This window comes from Sinocyclocheilus grahami, unplaced genomic scaffold, assembly GCF_001515645.1.
Source record: "Sinocyclocheilus grahami isolate Dianchi unplaced genomic scaffold, SAMN03320097.WGS_v1.1 scaffold170.1, whole genome shotgun sequence".
NCBI classification, from domain to species: Eukaryota; Metazoa; Chordata; class Actinopteri; order Cypriniformes; family Cyprinidae; genus Sinocyclocheilus; species Sinocyclocheilus grahami.
In genome coordinates this window covers 1,924,608-1,938,900 of record NW_015505349.1, presented here as the reverse complement: position 1 = coordinate 1,938,900, position 14,293 = coordinate 1,924,608, and the positions used below count along the sequence as shown (strand labels likewise).

The following is a 14,293-nucleotide window of genomic DNA, read 5'->3' as shown; positions in this document are numbered from 1 at the left end:
TGAAGCTACAGCACAGCAGCTCTTCTTCTTGGTTTTCTCTGATGCACTAACTCTGCAGCAGCTCTTCTTCTTCGTCGTCTCGTCTCATGCGTTCACTCAACCAAGTGTTCTAACCACAACCTCGCCCCTCCCCACCCCCCAACCATTCGAATTTCTGTAGGCGGGAATTATTTGTAATGATATTCTAATGAGCCGCTTTGTGATATCACAAAGCCCGGAAACCAAACGCTGTAGTCCAAACGAGCCGTTTGCTGTAGTTCTTGAAAATGGATTTTTTAAAAACGAAATATCTCCCTTTGGAGTGGACTTTGAGATTTGTAACTTTCTAGATCTTTTTAATGCCCAAACATACACACTACACACTGACTAAAATTAAAAAAGTGAAAAAGCATAATAGGACCCCTTTAAGTGATTATTCACTGAAAATCTTTTGTTTGAAAATCTGAAAAGTTTTCCTGAGTCAGATCTTTTTAGTAAATTGAATGATCCAAATGATTCCGACTGATCCAGTTCACAAAATAAATCTGAATGATTTGTTTATAGTCGCTAGATGGGAATAACAATGAATACAAATTTTGGTCTGTTCCTCTCAAAGCTATTGTATGATTTCAGAACACTTGGAATATTGTACAGCAGACATCATATGAACCACTTTTATGTTACTTTTGTTCTGTATTTTTAAGTTTTAAAGTTCCAATCTCTAGATATTATATCTGTATGGAAAAGAGCAACCAGCACGTCTTCAAAACTTCTCCTTTTGTGTTCAACAGAAGAAAGTTGTTTGTTATACAGGTTTGTAAATGTATGTAAGTTATACAGGTTTGGAACAACAGGAGGCTGAGTAAATGAAGACCAGATTTCCATTTACTGTATGGATGAACTGTCCCTTTAAGAAAAACTGCTGAGCAGCCATGCCCGCATCCATTCGCTTTAAAGAATCTCTTGCTTTTCAAACACCCCACCTCCTTCTCCCCCCACCCCGCTCACTCACTCACTCTCTCTCTCTCTCGCCATCTCCCCTTGGTGTGTCCTTGACAATGCGGCAAGCTGTTCCAGAATTCCTTCTCTCTCCTTCCGTTCCTTCCTAACCTCTCTCTCTCTTTCTCTTTCCACCCTCCATCTCAATTGCTCTTGGATCTCCATGTCCTGCTGCAGCAGAACAGGTATCTGTATATGTTCAGGCTGATAGATTGATATGTCCACGCCCTGCACTGAAAATAGTGTTAATAGCAGCAGGCTGAGATCTGTGGATCTATGGTCCGCACTCCGAAGCTTGGCTGAAACGCATTGCTGGAGAGAAGGGAGAGACACTAATGGACTTCCATTTTCAGGGCCTCATCTTCACAGTGTCAGCCTTATTCAGCATCACTTCATCTCTGCCCCCTCTGGTTTCCTCTCCTCTTCTGTTGTCTCTGGTTAGTCGTGGCCATGTAACAGGATTAGTTCTGCTTCCACATGCACTTAGAGGCAAACGCCACTTATTGCATGACTATTAGCATCAGGTTTTGTTATCACCTGTCAACAGAGTAGTCCCTGATAACAGCTGTTAGCTATCTCCATACATATAGTCTGAAAGCCTTCACATCTTCTCAACCATGACACCAGTGGAGGTGTGGAGGTTTCGAAACCTTTTAGTTCATTTCAGGTTTAGGTCCGTGTACTTTTGCGTCCATTCATTTTTCACTTTTTAACCCAGAAATGAAATACAGAAATGCGTTTTTTCATGATGCTAAGAGGAACAGTGACCACTTACACACCGCAAAGTTTCAGAAGTGACATCCACATATAAATGCGGCATGATATATATCCACATATAAATTGCAATGATAGTGATAACCATAACAATGGACATGGCAAAAATGTGCCAAAATAGATGCATATTAAGGCTAGAGCACCCTCACTAATTTCAGAAGTCTCAGTTATTTGATTCTGGAAGTAAGAGAAATTATAATTTCATAAATTTTTATTTTAAAATAATATTTTAAATTAGGCCTAATCAGTGGTGTATTGTAATGAAGTAATAATACTTTGTTACAGAACTTAAGTATTTTTTGGGAGTATCTACTTTACTTGAGTTTTTATATTTCAGACAACTTTTACTTTTACTACATTTCCTAATTAAAATGTATACTTTTACTCCGATACATTTCCCCGAAGCATATTCGTTACTTACTACAAAATAGTCAGAAGTCAGAAGAACACACACTGCAGGTAAGCAGGCTTGATGAATCAGTGGTCTGGTGTTTGCAAGTTAGACTCCTAAAAACACGGATGATTCATTTTCCACTCAAGTCGAGTCTGGGGTGTGCGATACAGCATCGTCTGCGCATATAAATGCGGCATGATATATATCCACATATAAATTGCAATGATAGTGATAACCATAACAATGGACATGGCAAAAATGTGCCAAAATAGATGCATATTAAGGCTAGAGCACCCTCACTAATTTCAGAAGTCTCAGTTATTTGATTCTGGAAGTAAGAGAAATTATAATTTCATAAATTTTTATTTTAAAATAATATTTTAAATTAGGCCTAATCAGTGGTGTATTGTAATGAAGTAATAATACTTTGTTACAGAACTTAAGTATTTTTTGGGAGTATCTACTTTACTTGAGTTTTTATATTTCAGACAACTTTTACTTTTACTACATTTCCTAATTAAAATGTATACTTTTACTCCGATACATTTCCCCGAAGCATATTCGTTACTTACTACAAAATAGTCAGAAGTCAGAAGAACACACACTGCAGGTAAGCAGGCTTGATGAATCAGTGGTCTGGTGTTTGCAAGTTAGACTCCTAAAAACACGGATGATTCATTTTCCACTCAAGTCGAGTCTGGGGTGTGCGATACAGCATCGTCTGCGATAATATGGTAAGTGTTGTTGTAATGATGTTCGATCTGACATTATCAAGTATATCACAGAGAGTGCACGCACGTTGATTTATTTGTCTATCAAAATTCAAGGCATTCTAAATTGTAGACGGCAAAAATGCTTCTGTATGCTTTTTTATGTTTATATAATTTAATATAGTTAACTTAATATATATCACACAAATAGTAGCCTAACGTTTTTCTGCAAATATCAGGATGAACACATTTAATAATAATTTTTATACAAGTTCAGTAAAGCATGCAATAACTTAATTCATGTGATGTATGTACTTCTAGGCATCTTTGGTTTCCTCTTTTTGTGAAATTTAGATGGAAAATGTGTGCCTTTTTATTGTTTGAGTCAATTATCAAAAGTTGCTAAAACTAGCCAAATAAAATAAAAAAATAGCTAAATTTGTTGCTAGGTGCTTTTGGAAGAAAAAGTTGCTAGGGTAGTCTGAAAAGTTGCTAAATTTAGCAACAAAATTGCTAAGTTGGCAACACTGATTGAATGAATCAGCCTTTTGAACAAATTGGTTGATAAAAATGATTCAGTGATTCACTCATTAACACAGTCAAATGCTTTGTTTCTGAACGAATCAACCGTTTGAATGAATCTGTTGAATCTCAATGACTCACTGATTAACAGTCACTTGCTGTGACCTACTGGTGGTTTTAATTTCACATTTCGACTATTTTGTTTATGTTTTAAATGATTTCAAATATCAGTATTCAACGTTTTATGTTAAAAACAAAACATTATTTATCCAACTGTAACTGCAGGTTAAATGCATCCATGTCCCCTCTGAGATACATAAACTGTGTAAATACATCTAAATGCTATTTCAGATGCAGATTCCAGAAATGTTTTCTTATGTTGGAATGAAAGACACTAAGTACCGGATGAAGTGCTTCTTATTCTTACCTAAAAATACAAAATGGAAGAAAGAGTTATAACTGAACACAACCTTGCTACTCAAGCCGTGTATGAAATTTTTATATATATATTTATTTGCTTCTTTTCCATTTTGCATTTACGTGTACTTTTACTTTCAATACTTAAGTACGTTTAAGATTTAAAAAATACTTTTCGTACTTAAGTACAATAAATATCACATACTTTAAGACTTTTACTCAAGTAATATTCTAAACGGTGACTTCAACTTCTACCAAAGTCATTTTCTGGTAAGATATCTGTACTTTTACTTGAGTATGGCTTTCAGGTACTTTAAACACCACTAGGCCTAATGTATTAGGTCTCTGCATTTTTTCAGAGACGACTTGCAGGAAAAGCATTCCTTCTAATTTGGCCAAAGAAAAATGGTAAATTCTACATTTTTCTATATTAACTTGTGCATTTTGGAAATGTTTATTAAAGGTTCAAAAAGTCATAAACAAAAATCTGAAAATAAGTCAATATTCTACTTTTTCAGGCAGCATTTTGTGTGTACTGTTCTAATTCCAATTTTGCTTTTCAACATGGCATTTAAAAATATAACAACCATTCTTTTTTCATTTATTTCATCATGGTTAAAAAAGAAAACAACAACAAAAAAAATGAATGGACGCAAAAGTACACGGACCGGTTTATCTCCTGAAAGTGGTTTTACATAGCAGGCAACATCTGATGTTCTAACAACCACAACCACATAGGCTATCTGTCTAATTATCATTACAACATGTCTATTTAAAAAGATAGTTCTCCCAAAATGACTTCTTTTTTTAGAAGAGAGAAATTCGCTCATCTTCAAATAACAAATTAAGATATTTTTAATTAAACCTGAGAGATTTCTGTCCCTCCACTGACAGTCCATGAAACCAAAAGTTTTCCTGTTCAAAAAGTTCATAAAAACATCTTAAAAGAAATAGATAGATATGAATCAAACGCTTTAATCCAAGTCTTGTGAAAAGACATGATTGTGTTATATGATGAAAATATTTAATTTAGACTTATTTACATATTTGATGTGCTTTATGTTCATGCTCTATGTAAATCTATTCATCATATAAAGCAATCACATTTTTCTCGATTCATATGGATTATGTTTACAATGTTTTTATGAACTTTTTTAACTGAATTTTTGGTGTAAACAACCTTCAATGGAGAGACTCAATGGAATATTTTCATTTGTCTTTCGAAGATGAACAAAACACTTATGGGTTTGGAATGACATGAGGGTGAGTAACATGACAGAATATTCATTTTTGAGTGAACTATCCCTTTTGTGAATCAAATAATAGATTCTTGCACTTTTTTCATTCTTTTTTTCAAAAAACAAACTTTCCAGTCTGAGGAGATGTAAGTAATAGACCTATTTAATATTTGATTCCACTTTTTAATTTCTGCTCTCTCTTCAATAGGATGAAGATCAAGACTCTCTTCAAGACTCACACAGAAAGATGGCTTCCTGCTTAATGGAATTTGATTATTACGGGGCAAAAAAAAAAAAGAGCAAATCAAAATTGGGCATGTTGTAATATTTTTTTCACTTCTAATCTGCGACCAAACTATGGTCTACCAATCGGTTCTGGAAATATTTTAAGGGATGTTTTACTTTGTTTATTTTTCCAATTATGCCAAGCTATAAAATATTTTGATTAGAAAGAAATACGGAAACCTTTTTGGGGTCTTTGATTATTGTTGTGGGCATTGTGAAGACATTGTGAAGACTTGGCATAAAAAAGAATGAGAATCACTGCTGGAAGTGCATGTAGCACTTAGATTTTAGAAGAAATATGTAAGCAGTCGGCATGCATAGAGTCCATTTTTAACACAGCACAACTATGCATTACATTCTCAGTGTGGCCACAAGGGACGCTATAATGAGCATTATCCTAACTGTCTTCTTTTATAGTCCACTTTCTCCTTCAGGTCAAAGCAGCAATTTGAAGAGAATCAAACTAAGCATGTCAATATGTTTATAACTACAGGTGCTGAAACCTGAAAAATAACATCCAGTTTAAGGAGACATATTTAAAGGTAACTATATCGCCTCCTTGAGGTTTCCTAGTGCGATATAAATTTTTAGGTATGCATGTGTGATCAACGGGTTTCAGTGCGTTGGCTAAACATTTAGGTCAATGTTTGTATACATTCAAAGAATTAGTTTGTGGCCTTAAAGTGGTGGGAGGGGTGAGGCACTCATTACACAACAGCAGGCTGCAGTTCTACAACCACTGAGCAAAAACTGCACGGTAGGCATTCACCCCTCACTGACATCCTGCAGGGGAATAAAGTCACACATGAAACCTCTGTAATATCTCAGATGTTTCTCCTAGACACCAGTGAGATTAAATAAAGAGCAAATGAAAACATTTGCTTAGTAATCTCACATCTATCTACGAAGTGCTTCAGAAGAGATCTAAACAACATCAAAACAAATAAACTGAAATAATAAATGTCAAAATAATAGCCAAAATAATAAAAGTCAGAGATTTCAGACTGAACTCAAAGATTTCTCATCAGTTTTTCCAAGACCAAATTATCTTAACTATCCACTGTACATTATTTTTCCCAGTTCTACTTCTACTATATGTCAACATTTAGCATTTCTCCTTAGGAATCTAAGGAGAAACAGCGGAGACAAAAATAATACTACAATGAGCTATGAAAAATCAACCTCTGAGCAATGAAATTTTGCTGATGTTAATTCTTAAAAATTAGTCTTATTCTTTAAAAATAAAAAACCATAATGCCTAAAGCAATTTTTCATACAATATTACATACAACATGTTAATGTGGATACTACCGTAATAGGAATACACAATATGTCTGTCCCATACTGACTTTTTTGAGGTATTGGATAATTAATTGTTCATGCTCATTTACCCTATTTTTTACGTTTAGAGAAATTTAGCCATCATCTAAAAACTCACAAAAAAACTAATCTTATAACCTTAACACTAATAATTTAATAACACTGTTAAATGTAATCTTTAGCAAATCTAATTTTTCATATTGTACATTACAATGTTGTGATGCCAAAATATAACGTGTACTACTGAAAAATTATAAATATTAGTTTATTATTTTTAATTTAGACAAAAAAGGCTAAATAAAAAGATTTTTAAAAAACGGCTGTAACATGAAAATAATTATGAGCTTATCATATCGACAAAATAAAAGATCCATAAGAACTATGAGCAATAGCTTTGTCATAAATCTATAAATACTCACAATCAGTACAATCCAATTTGAGTTTTGAGTTTATCTGTTTCTCATGACTGAGCATTATCTCCACCATTATCTAAATTCTCATCTACAGTCATCATGGCATATAAAACATCACATCAACTCATTCAATTACGAGTCAGAATAGGATGGATGGATATGCCAAGAATTGTGATCACTGCGAGGACCTTTCGAGTCACTGACTCTAGTGAGTGAGTATCTCCAACACTATGTTTACCCAGTAACCCCTCTCTCTACACCCACCTCACCACCGACAGCACCGTCGCCTAGCAACCCAACACGACGCGTGCACTCAGAGTGGGAAGTTTGCCGAGTGAGACAGAGAAAGAGGTAGTGGACAAGTAGTGTGAAGAGGTGAGAGAGAAATAAAGAGAAAGGAGGAAAGAAAGGGAAATATTTGGGGTTTAAAGGCGTCTTTAACCAGCTCAAAGTGAAATATGCTACATCTGATGACTCCACATCAGTGATGAGGAACAATGTGCTACACTCTTAAAAAATAAAGTTTATTTATTAGCATCTATGGTTCCATGAAGATCCTTTAACATTCACTTAACCTTTCCATTGCACAAAAGGTCCTTTATAGTGGAATAAGTTTTTTTTAAATGTACTTTACACCAAGAAAAATGGTTCTTTGAAGAGCTATTCATTGAAAGGTTCTTTGGTGAGCCAAAATTGGTTCTTCTTTGGCCTTGCTGTGAAACCCCCTTTTGGAATCTTATTTTTAAGAGTGTAGGGTCTAAATGAGATGACATGTCAAGAAATCAAGACAGCAAAGCAAAACATTTCTCTCACCATCACTGGTGGAAGACTTAAGTCTCTGGCATAGGCTTTCTACATCTCCAAAGCTGTCCTGAATTTTCTGCAAGGCCTCGGCTCCTCTCAGCTCCATCAGGGACCGGAGCTCCTCCAACGTCACCCCAAAGTCTCCAGCATGGTTGGCTTCTGCACCTCCTCCACCCCGCTTGGGGTAAAACTCCACTGCGCTATTCGCCATCTCACCCATGGTTGCTGTGGTGGACATCTTGAATCTTAGGGTGTTGGGTCCACGAAGTTTGATCTAAATGACTTCTTCTCGTCCAGGAGGTTTCAGCAACACAAGGTCAGTAATAGTGATGATTCTTGGCTTGAGTTTTTTGGTTTTGAGTTTGCTCCTCCACTCCTCTCCCTCCCCAGAGTTCTTCTAACTCTCCATCAGAGGAAATCGGGACAACAACGGCAGGACACTTCTAGTGTATTTGGAGAAATCCTGTCCTCTCCCCTCACCCCGAGGGTCAACAGAACGAGGGATCGGGCCGCTTCCAATCCATCAGGACACAGAGAACGAGAGCAAAGAGGGGGCGCAAAACCGAGCGGGATATTGTGTAGATCTGCAGCGCTGATGCGTTAGGATTCAAAGGATACGGGATGATGGGATTGGTGAGGAAGCCTGCAGAGACACACAGACAGAATAACACATTACAGTCTTCAAAGTGCTTGTGTGGGCAGCAACTTGGAGAACAGTGGGCATTCCTTAAGAGACAGAGCGAGCTTTCAGTCAGACGGCTCTGAGCTAATGCTTTCAAATGTATCAGCACATTTTCACCTCAATTCAAAGGTCTTTTGTGTTTTAATTGAGTCACACACTTCCCTTACTCTCATTAATGAGGCATTAGACAGGTCTTCGCATTATTAATTATGCTAAACGGACAGGTCAGTCATTTTCGAGTGCAACACGACTAAATTCCCTGGACATACAGTGTGGTATACAGTATGAGGAATGTGTGCTCTCACAGATGGTGATGCATATAACATATACTGTATCTCTAGCGATCCAGACCACTGCATTGGCCCATAGTTGCCATGGAAACCTACAGATGCCTCTCACTCCCACAAAGCTCCTTCGGCCTCGCTATACCCCGACACACACATACACATATACACTTGGTTCTTATTCACACTTGCTCACAAACACCTCTACACTAGCAGAGTTTCCTCTCTATTATTTTGGCCCTGACGCCATATTCTTACTTCATCTTTCTCGATTTCTCTTTTCCATCTCCCAGCATGCCTCTGTATATGTCCCTATGTTCTCTTAGATGACAGTCTCAGCCTCAGACGGCACGCCCACAGACCACCCACAGTCCATTCAATGTGGGTCTGATGCATACAGCACACAAAACTGGAAAGAACTTTCACAATCTGGCAAGGTCTAATATGACTGGCTGACTATATGCAAAAAATACAGGAGTAAAGTCACAGTATTTTTGGAAACAGTTTAGGCACTGGGTAGATAAATATATTGGAATATTAAATATTGGAAATGTATTTCATAAACATTATTCGTTTTTAATAATTAAAAATATATTTAAAATGTAAAAATGTATCAAACCATTTAATTAAAAAAATATTTAAATTTACTTTTCATGCTTTCATGCTTGTCATTATTGTAATTTTTTCATCAGTCTTTTTGACAGGTTAGTGTAATCATATAAATAATGATTATTGTGCAGAAGAAGCTGTGATGTGGACTAGGCCATATGCAGTTTAGTCAAAGTCTGGCTATGCTCGACTGCTTATATGGTGATGAGTCTGAGGTATGCAGCGTGCTGTGTGAGTATGTGTGTAGGTAGATAGGGCCGGTAATGTGCAGGAGTGACATAGAGGGTGTCATCATTCTCATGCTGACTCACTAACCCCAGCCTTCCTTTCCCCCTCCTTTCTTCTTCTCTGGTGCACTGCATATATGCACAAAAGGAAGGTTCTGCACAGTCAAGAGATAATCAGGTATCACGTACATGCCCAGACAGAATCTATGGACATTTTTCACCTGTTCTGCATTAGTTTTGGCGGAAGATCAGAGGAATTTATTTAAACATAGTAAAATGTGTTAACAAAGCTTAGTGTACTATGCTCTTATTTGAAAGCAAATTATCAAAAAATGTAACATATACAGTATGATCATACAACAAACTGAGAATGTGCTAGCCTGTGTTTAGAGCCAAGGGTCATCTGAAAATGATTATATAAAATTTAAAAAAGATAGGCTAATAATGGTTAGATTGTCTCCTCCATTAATGGTTGTACAGATAACAGAAGCATTTCTTTCCATCCAAAATGGAATCTTTCCATCCTAATAATCGTTAAATTGAAAGAAGTCTCGTATGCTCATCAAGGCTGCATTTATTTGATAAAAAATACAATAATATTTATGAATATTATTACAATTTCTTTTTCAATATATTTAAAAAAGTAATTTATTACAGTGATGGCAAAGCTTAATTTTTGGCAGTCATTACTCCAGTATTCAGTGTCACATGGTCCTTCAGAAATCATCACAATATGCTAATTTGATTTTCAGAAAACACTTTCATTATTTTCAATGTAGAAACAGTTGTGCTGCTTAATATTTTAGCAGAAATAGAAATGTGATACATTTGAAAGTTCAAAAGTACAGCATTTATTTGAAATAAGAATGCTTTGTAACTTTATACATTTCTTTACTGACATTTTTTGACAAATTTAATGCGTCCTTTCTCAATAAAAGTATTTATTTTTTATTTTTTAGTGTACCGTTTTTAGAAAAAACTGTAACTATAAGGCCACTAATGCCACTAACCTTGCAAACCTAGTGAATTAGTTCTCCCTCAAAAACAATCACTGCATCAATGCAGTATAGCCTCTGAACATGAAAGCCAGCAAATCAGATTGCAGCAGATTCTACCTGGGCCTGGTCACATGTCAGATATGAAATCAGACCTTCCATTATTATTATATTTTTATGCACTTGAGCATATTTGCATCTTTTGGGGCCACTTGCTGGCATCAGTCACATTCACTTTAGCATCTATGCAGCCCCAGATTTCCCTCACCAAGAGACTGCTTAACCGTAGAGTTATGTTCAGTGTGCAGGAGGCAGATGGTCTGGAGATTATGCTGAATATTCATATTGATCCGTGTTTTCCCAAACCTTTCAGCAAGTGTGCTCTAGTGCCATTCGGTAAGACACTGTTGATAGTGTACTGAGCTTTCCCAGGCCTGCCTTGCCCAGACCAGCCCTGACTACCACGACCCAACCCAATCTGCTAAAGTTAAAAGGGAGAGACAGAGGGGCCAGCATTACATAAATTGTTCAGTGCCTTATGCAATGTGTCTAAGTAACCAACAGAGAAGTACTCACGCTCACACCCACTCGCGGGCACAGACACACACACAAACACAACCCCCTAAAACTAGAAGAAACTTTAACCCATATTCAACCATTAAAAAAAAACTACACCAGTCTATGTCACCAGGAGCCAGTGATCTGGCACTGTGAAACAATGCAGGAGATTACTTTGTTAACTGGCAGCATTTAAAATCAAGATGTCTCCGGCACAAAAATAAATAAATAAAATAAAAAGCGAACAAGGGTCGATGAGTCAGTATGCTGCTCACTTCACTCTTATTACAGAGACAGGCCACTGACAGAGTCTGAACACATACACAGAGCAAAGTAGTTTAGCCGCACTTCCGTCCACTCGCATTCAGACGTCAGCTGAAATGACTTGTTTAACAAGGCATGACAGTTTCCATGGGAAAAAGAAGACACATATTCCCTGAACACCTACCAAATAAAAACAAATATGAACACCAGTTCTATGAGACTATTGTGACCAAGGCAGATTAAAATAGGCCTAAAGGAAAGAAGCTTTTAGAGTATAAACAAACCGAATCTGAACAGACATGAGATGCCTTAAAGGAAAAATTCACCCAAAAAAATGTAAATTCAGTCATTGTTTACTCACGCTCATGTTGTTCCAAACCCGTATGACTCACAAAAGGAGATATTTAGCATATTGCGCAAGTTGCTCTTTGCAGTTTTGGTCCCCATCCAGATTCAATGTATGGGAAAGAGTGGCTTGCACAATCTGCTAAATATCTCTATTTGTGTTCCATGCAAGAATATTTTACAGGTTTGGAACAACATGATGGTGATTAACTGATGGGAGAATTTTCTTTCTTTTTTTTTTGGTGCACTGTGACCGTTTGTTCTTCTGTGGAACACAAAAGGAGATATTTAGCATATTGTGCAAGCTTCTCTTTTCCATACAAGTAAATGAGGACCAAAACTGTCTCTGGTCCCAATCAAGTGTGCCACACACATCCTGAAAAGTGAAGCCAAAACATTTAGATCGCCATCTGGTGGCTGGCTGCAGTATAGGTCATAAACCCCATCCTCACCATGTAAACGAATCGAACTAAAAAAAAAAAAAATCCCAAAGATGTTTTCCATAATTTGAGGTAGTTTTTATCCCATTAACGTATGTTCAAGTGTTCATTTTTATAATAAGTTTGCTTTTAGTTTATTATTTGATGCTATAAATACGGGGTATGGTGTCATGATTGTGTGCTTGCAATTGGGAGTTTGGGCAAGACTTTGATACTACAGCTCCACCTTAAAATCAGTACTGCGCAGACTCGGGCTCCAAACAAATCACTACTGTGCAAACTTTGGCTCCAAATGACATAATTTTCACAAGATGACAGCGACTATACTGGGATGTTTCGGCTTCACTAAGGAAGTAGAGACGCATTGTCCATCTTTTTTTTTTTACAGTCAACAGCCCCAATCCAGTTTTCCTGTAAACTGCTAAATATATATATATTTTTTTGTTCCACGCAAGAAAGAAAGTCTTATGGGTAAGTAATTATTGCCAGAACTTTAATTTTTTGGTGGACTGTCACTTTAACAAATGACATCCATGACACTAATTTACTGTCAGTGAGTTTCTTTAATCAGAAAAAAATGTCCTTCTGTTCGGTTTCTAAAAATGGAACAAAAAGAAATGATATAGAGGAAATAAAAAAGGAAAATAAAATAAAATAAATCAGTCCAGCCCTGTGCTGCTTTGATGTGAGTGGACAGACATTGCTTGAGTTATTTCTGCAGAATGACAAATTCAGCTACACTTTACGGGACCCATCTAATTGTCAGCCTGTAGTTTTTACTTTTTTGCTTTTTTTAAAGAGCAGAAAATAAAATCTCCTTCCCATGAGCTCCCTGTTTATGTAGTGTCTCAGTGACAAGGGCAAATACAGCACAGAGGCCTACAGGCCTGCTGCTGACAGGGCTTTACTATCAGGATCAAACAGTGATGGTAATGAAGGTGCTGTGTCATACTGAGGTTGAGAAAAAGGTGATTTTGCCGGAGTAGGACATAATAGACACACTCCCTCTGGAATATGCCATAAGATAATAGTTAAGAAAAGGCAACTCACTGGGGAAAAAAAGCCTTGGGTCACAATGACTGAACACTGGTGAATGTTGTATAATATGCTTTGGACCTTTTTTTTTATTTTTTTTTTACTGTCATTCATCCACATTCTCATTTGACATGACACTTATGGAATCTGAACACATGCTAGCTGTAGTTGCAACTGCTGGGATGTGATATTAGCTTTCTATTAGCTTGATTTCTGAACTTTTTATGTGCATTCCCCAACAAGAAAACCTGCTTGAATTACCTCATTTATGATTATGTCTCCCTTATCTTTTCGTGTGGGCACAAAACCACTCAGTGCATGCTACTGTAAGTGAACATTACCTTCTCTCTTTATAAGTTCATAAGATTCCAATCCCCTCCACACGCACCCCATTATCCTCAATCTTAATCTCTTTGTCCATCTGTTCTTTGCTCTTCCATTTTTACCTCCTCCCATCCACCTTCACTGCAGTGGCCTGTATTCGTTACACTGGTTTCGGGCTTTCAAAGCGAGACATGGACTGCATTGGCGTAAGAGTCTGTAGGGAGTAACATAAGCTGCTCGGCTTCGATTCTAAATACCTGATTATGGCCCAGACATTTGTGCAATGCTGACCGAATGCACAAGGATGGGATGATTCTTGTTCTAATTATGTGTTGCAAACAGGCTAGAGACATTTTTATCTCATGGAGATAAAATGTAACCGTGAACCACCATCCCATGGGTCATTTGTTTTCATCATGCCCTGGTCTATACATGTTATCTATCCCAGTATCAGCTCTGCCATTCATGTGTTACGATGTATCCGCAACTCCACACACTCTGCAGAAAGCATAATTGTCATATGCATGTCCATAGAGTATATACATATGTATATTGATATTCAGTCCTTGTCCATTGAATGTCGCAGTTGGCTTTCTATGGTTTTTCATTTAAAATGACAGAAATTACAAAAAATAAATAAATAAATAAATATATATATATATATATATATATATA

General features: G+C 36.7%; 1 protein-coding gene across 6 annotated transcripts in view; it reads right to left on the bottom strand.

The window, feature by feature from the left end:
- LOC107593407 (plasma membrane calcium-transporting ATPase 3) overlaps nt 1-14,293 on the bottom strand; it is a 58,285-nt gene that overhangs the window by 41,160 nt on the left and 2,832 nt on the right. For all 6 annotated transcript variants that reach the window (XM_016283126.1, XM_016283127.1, XM_016283128.1 and 3 more), the window contains exon 2: nt 7,865-8,498. In XM_016283126.1, the coding sequence (XP_016138612.1) occupies nt 7,865-8,093 (229 nt within the window). In that variant the 5' untranslated portion in view covers nt 8,094-8,498. The remainder of the gene's footprint in view (nt 1-7,864; nt 8,499-14,293) is intronic.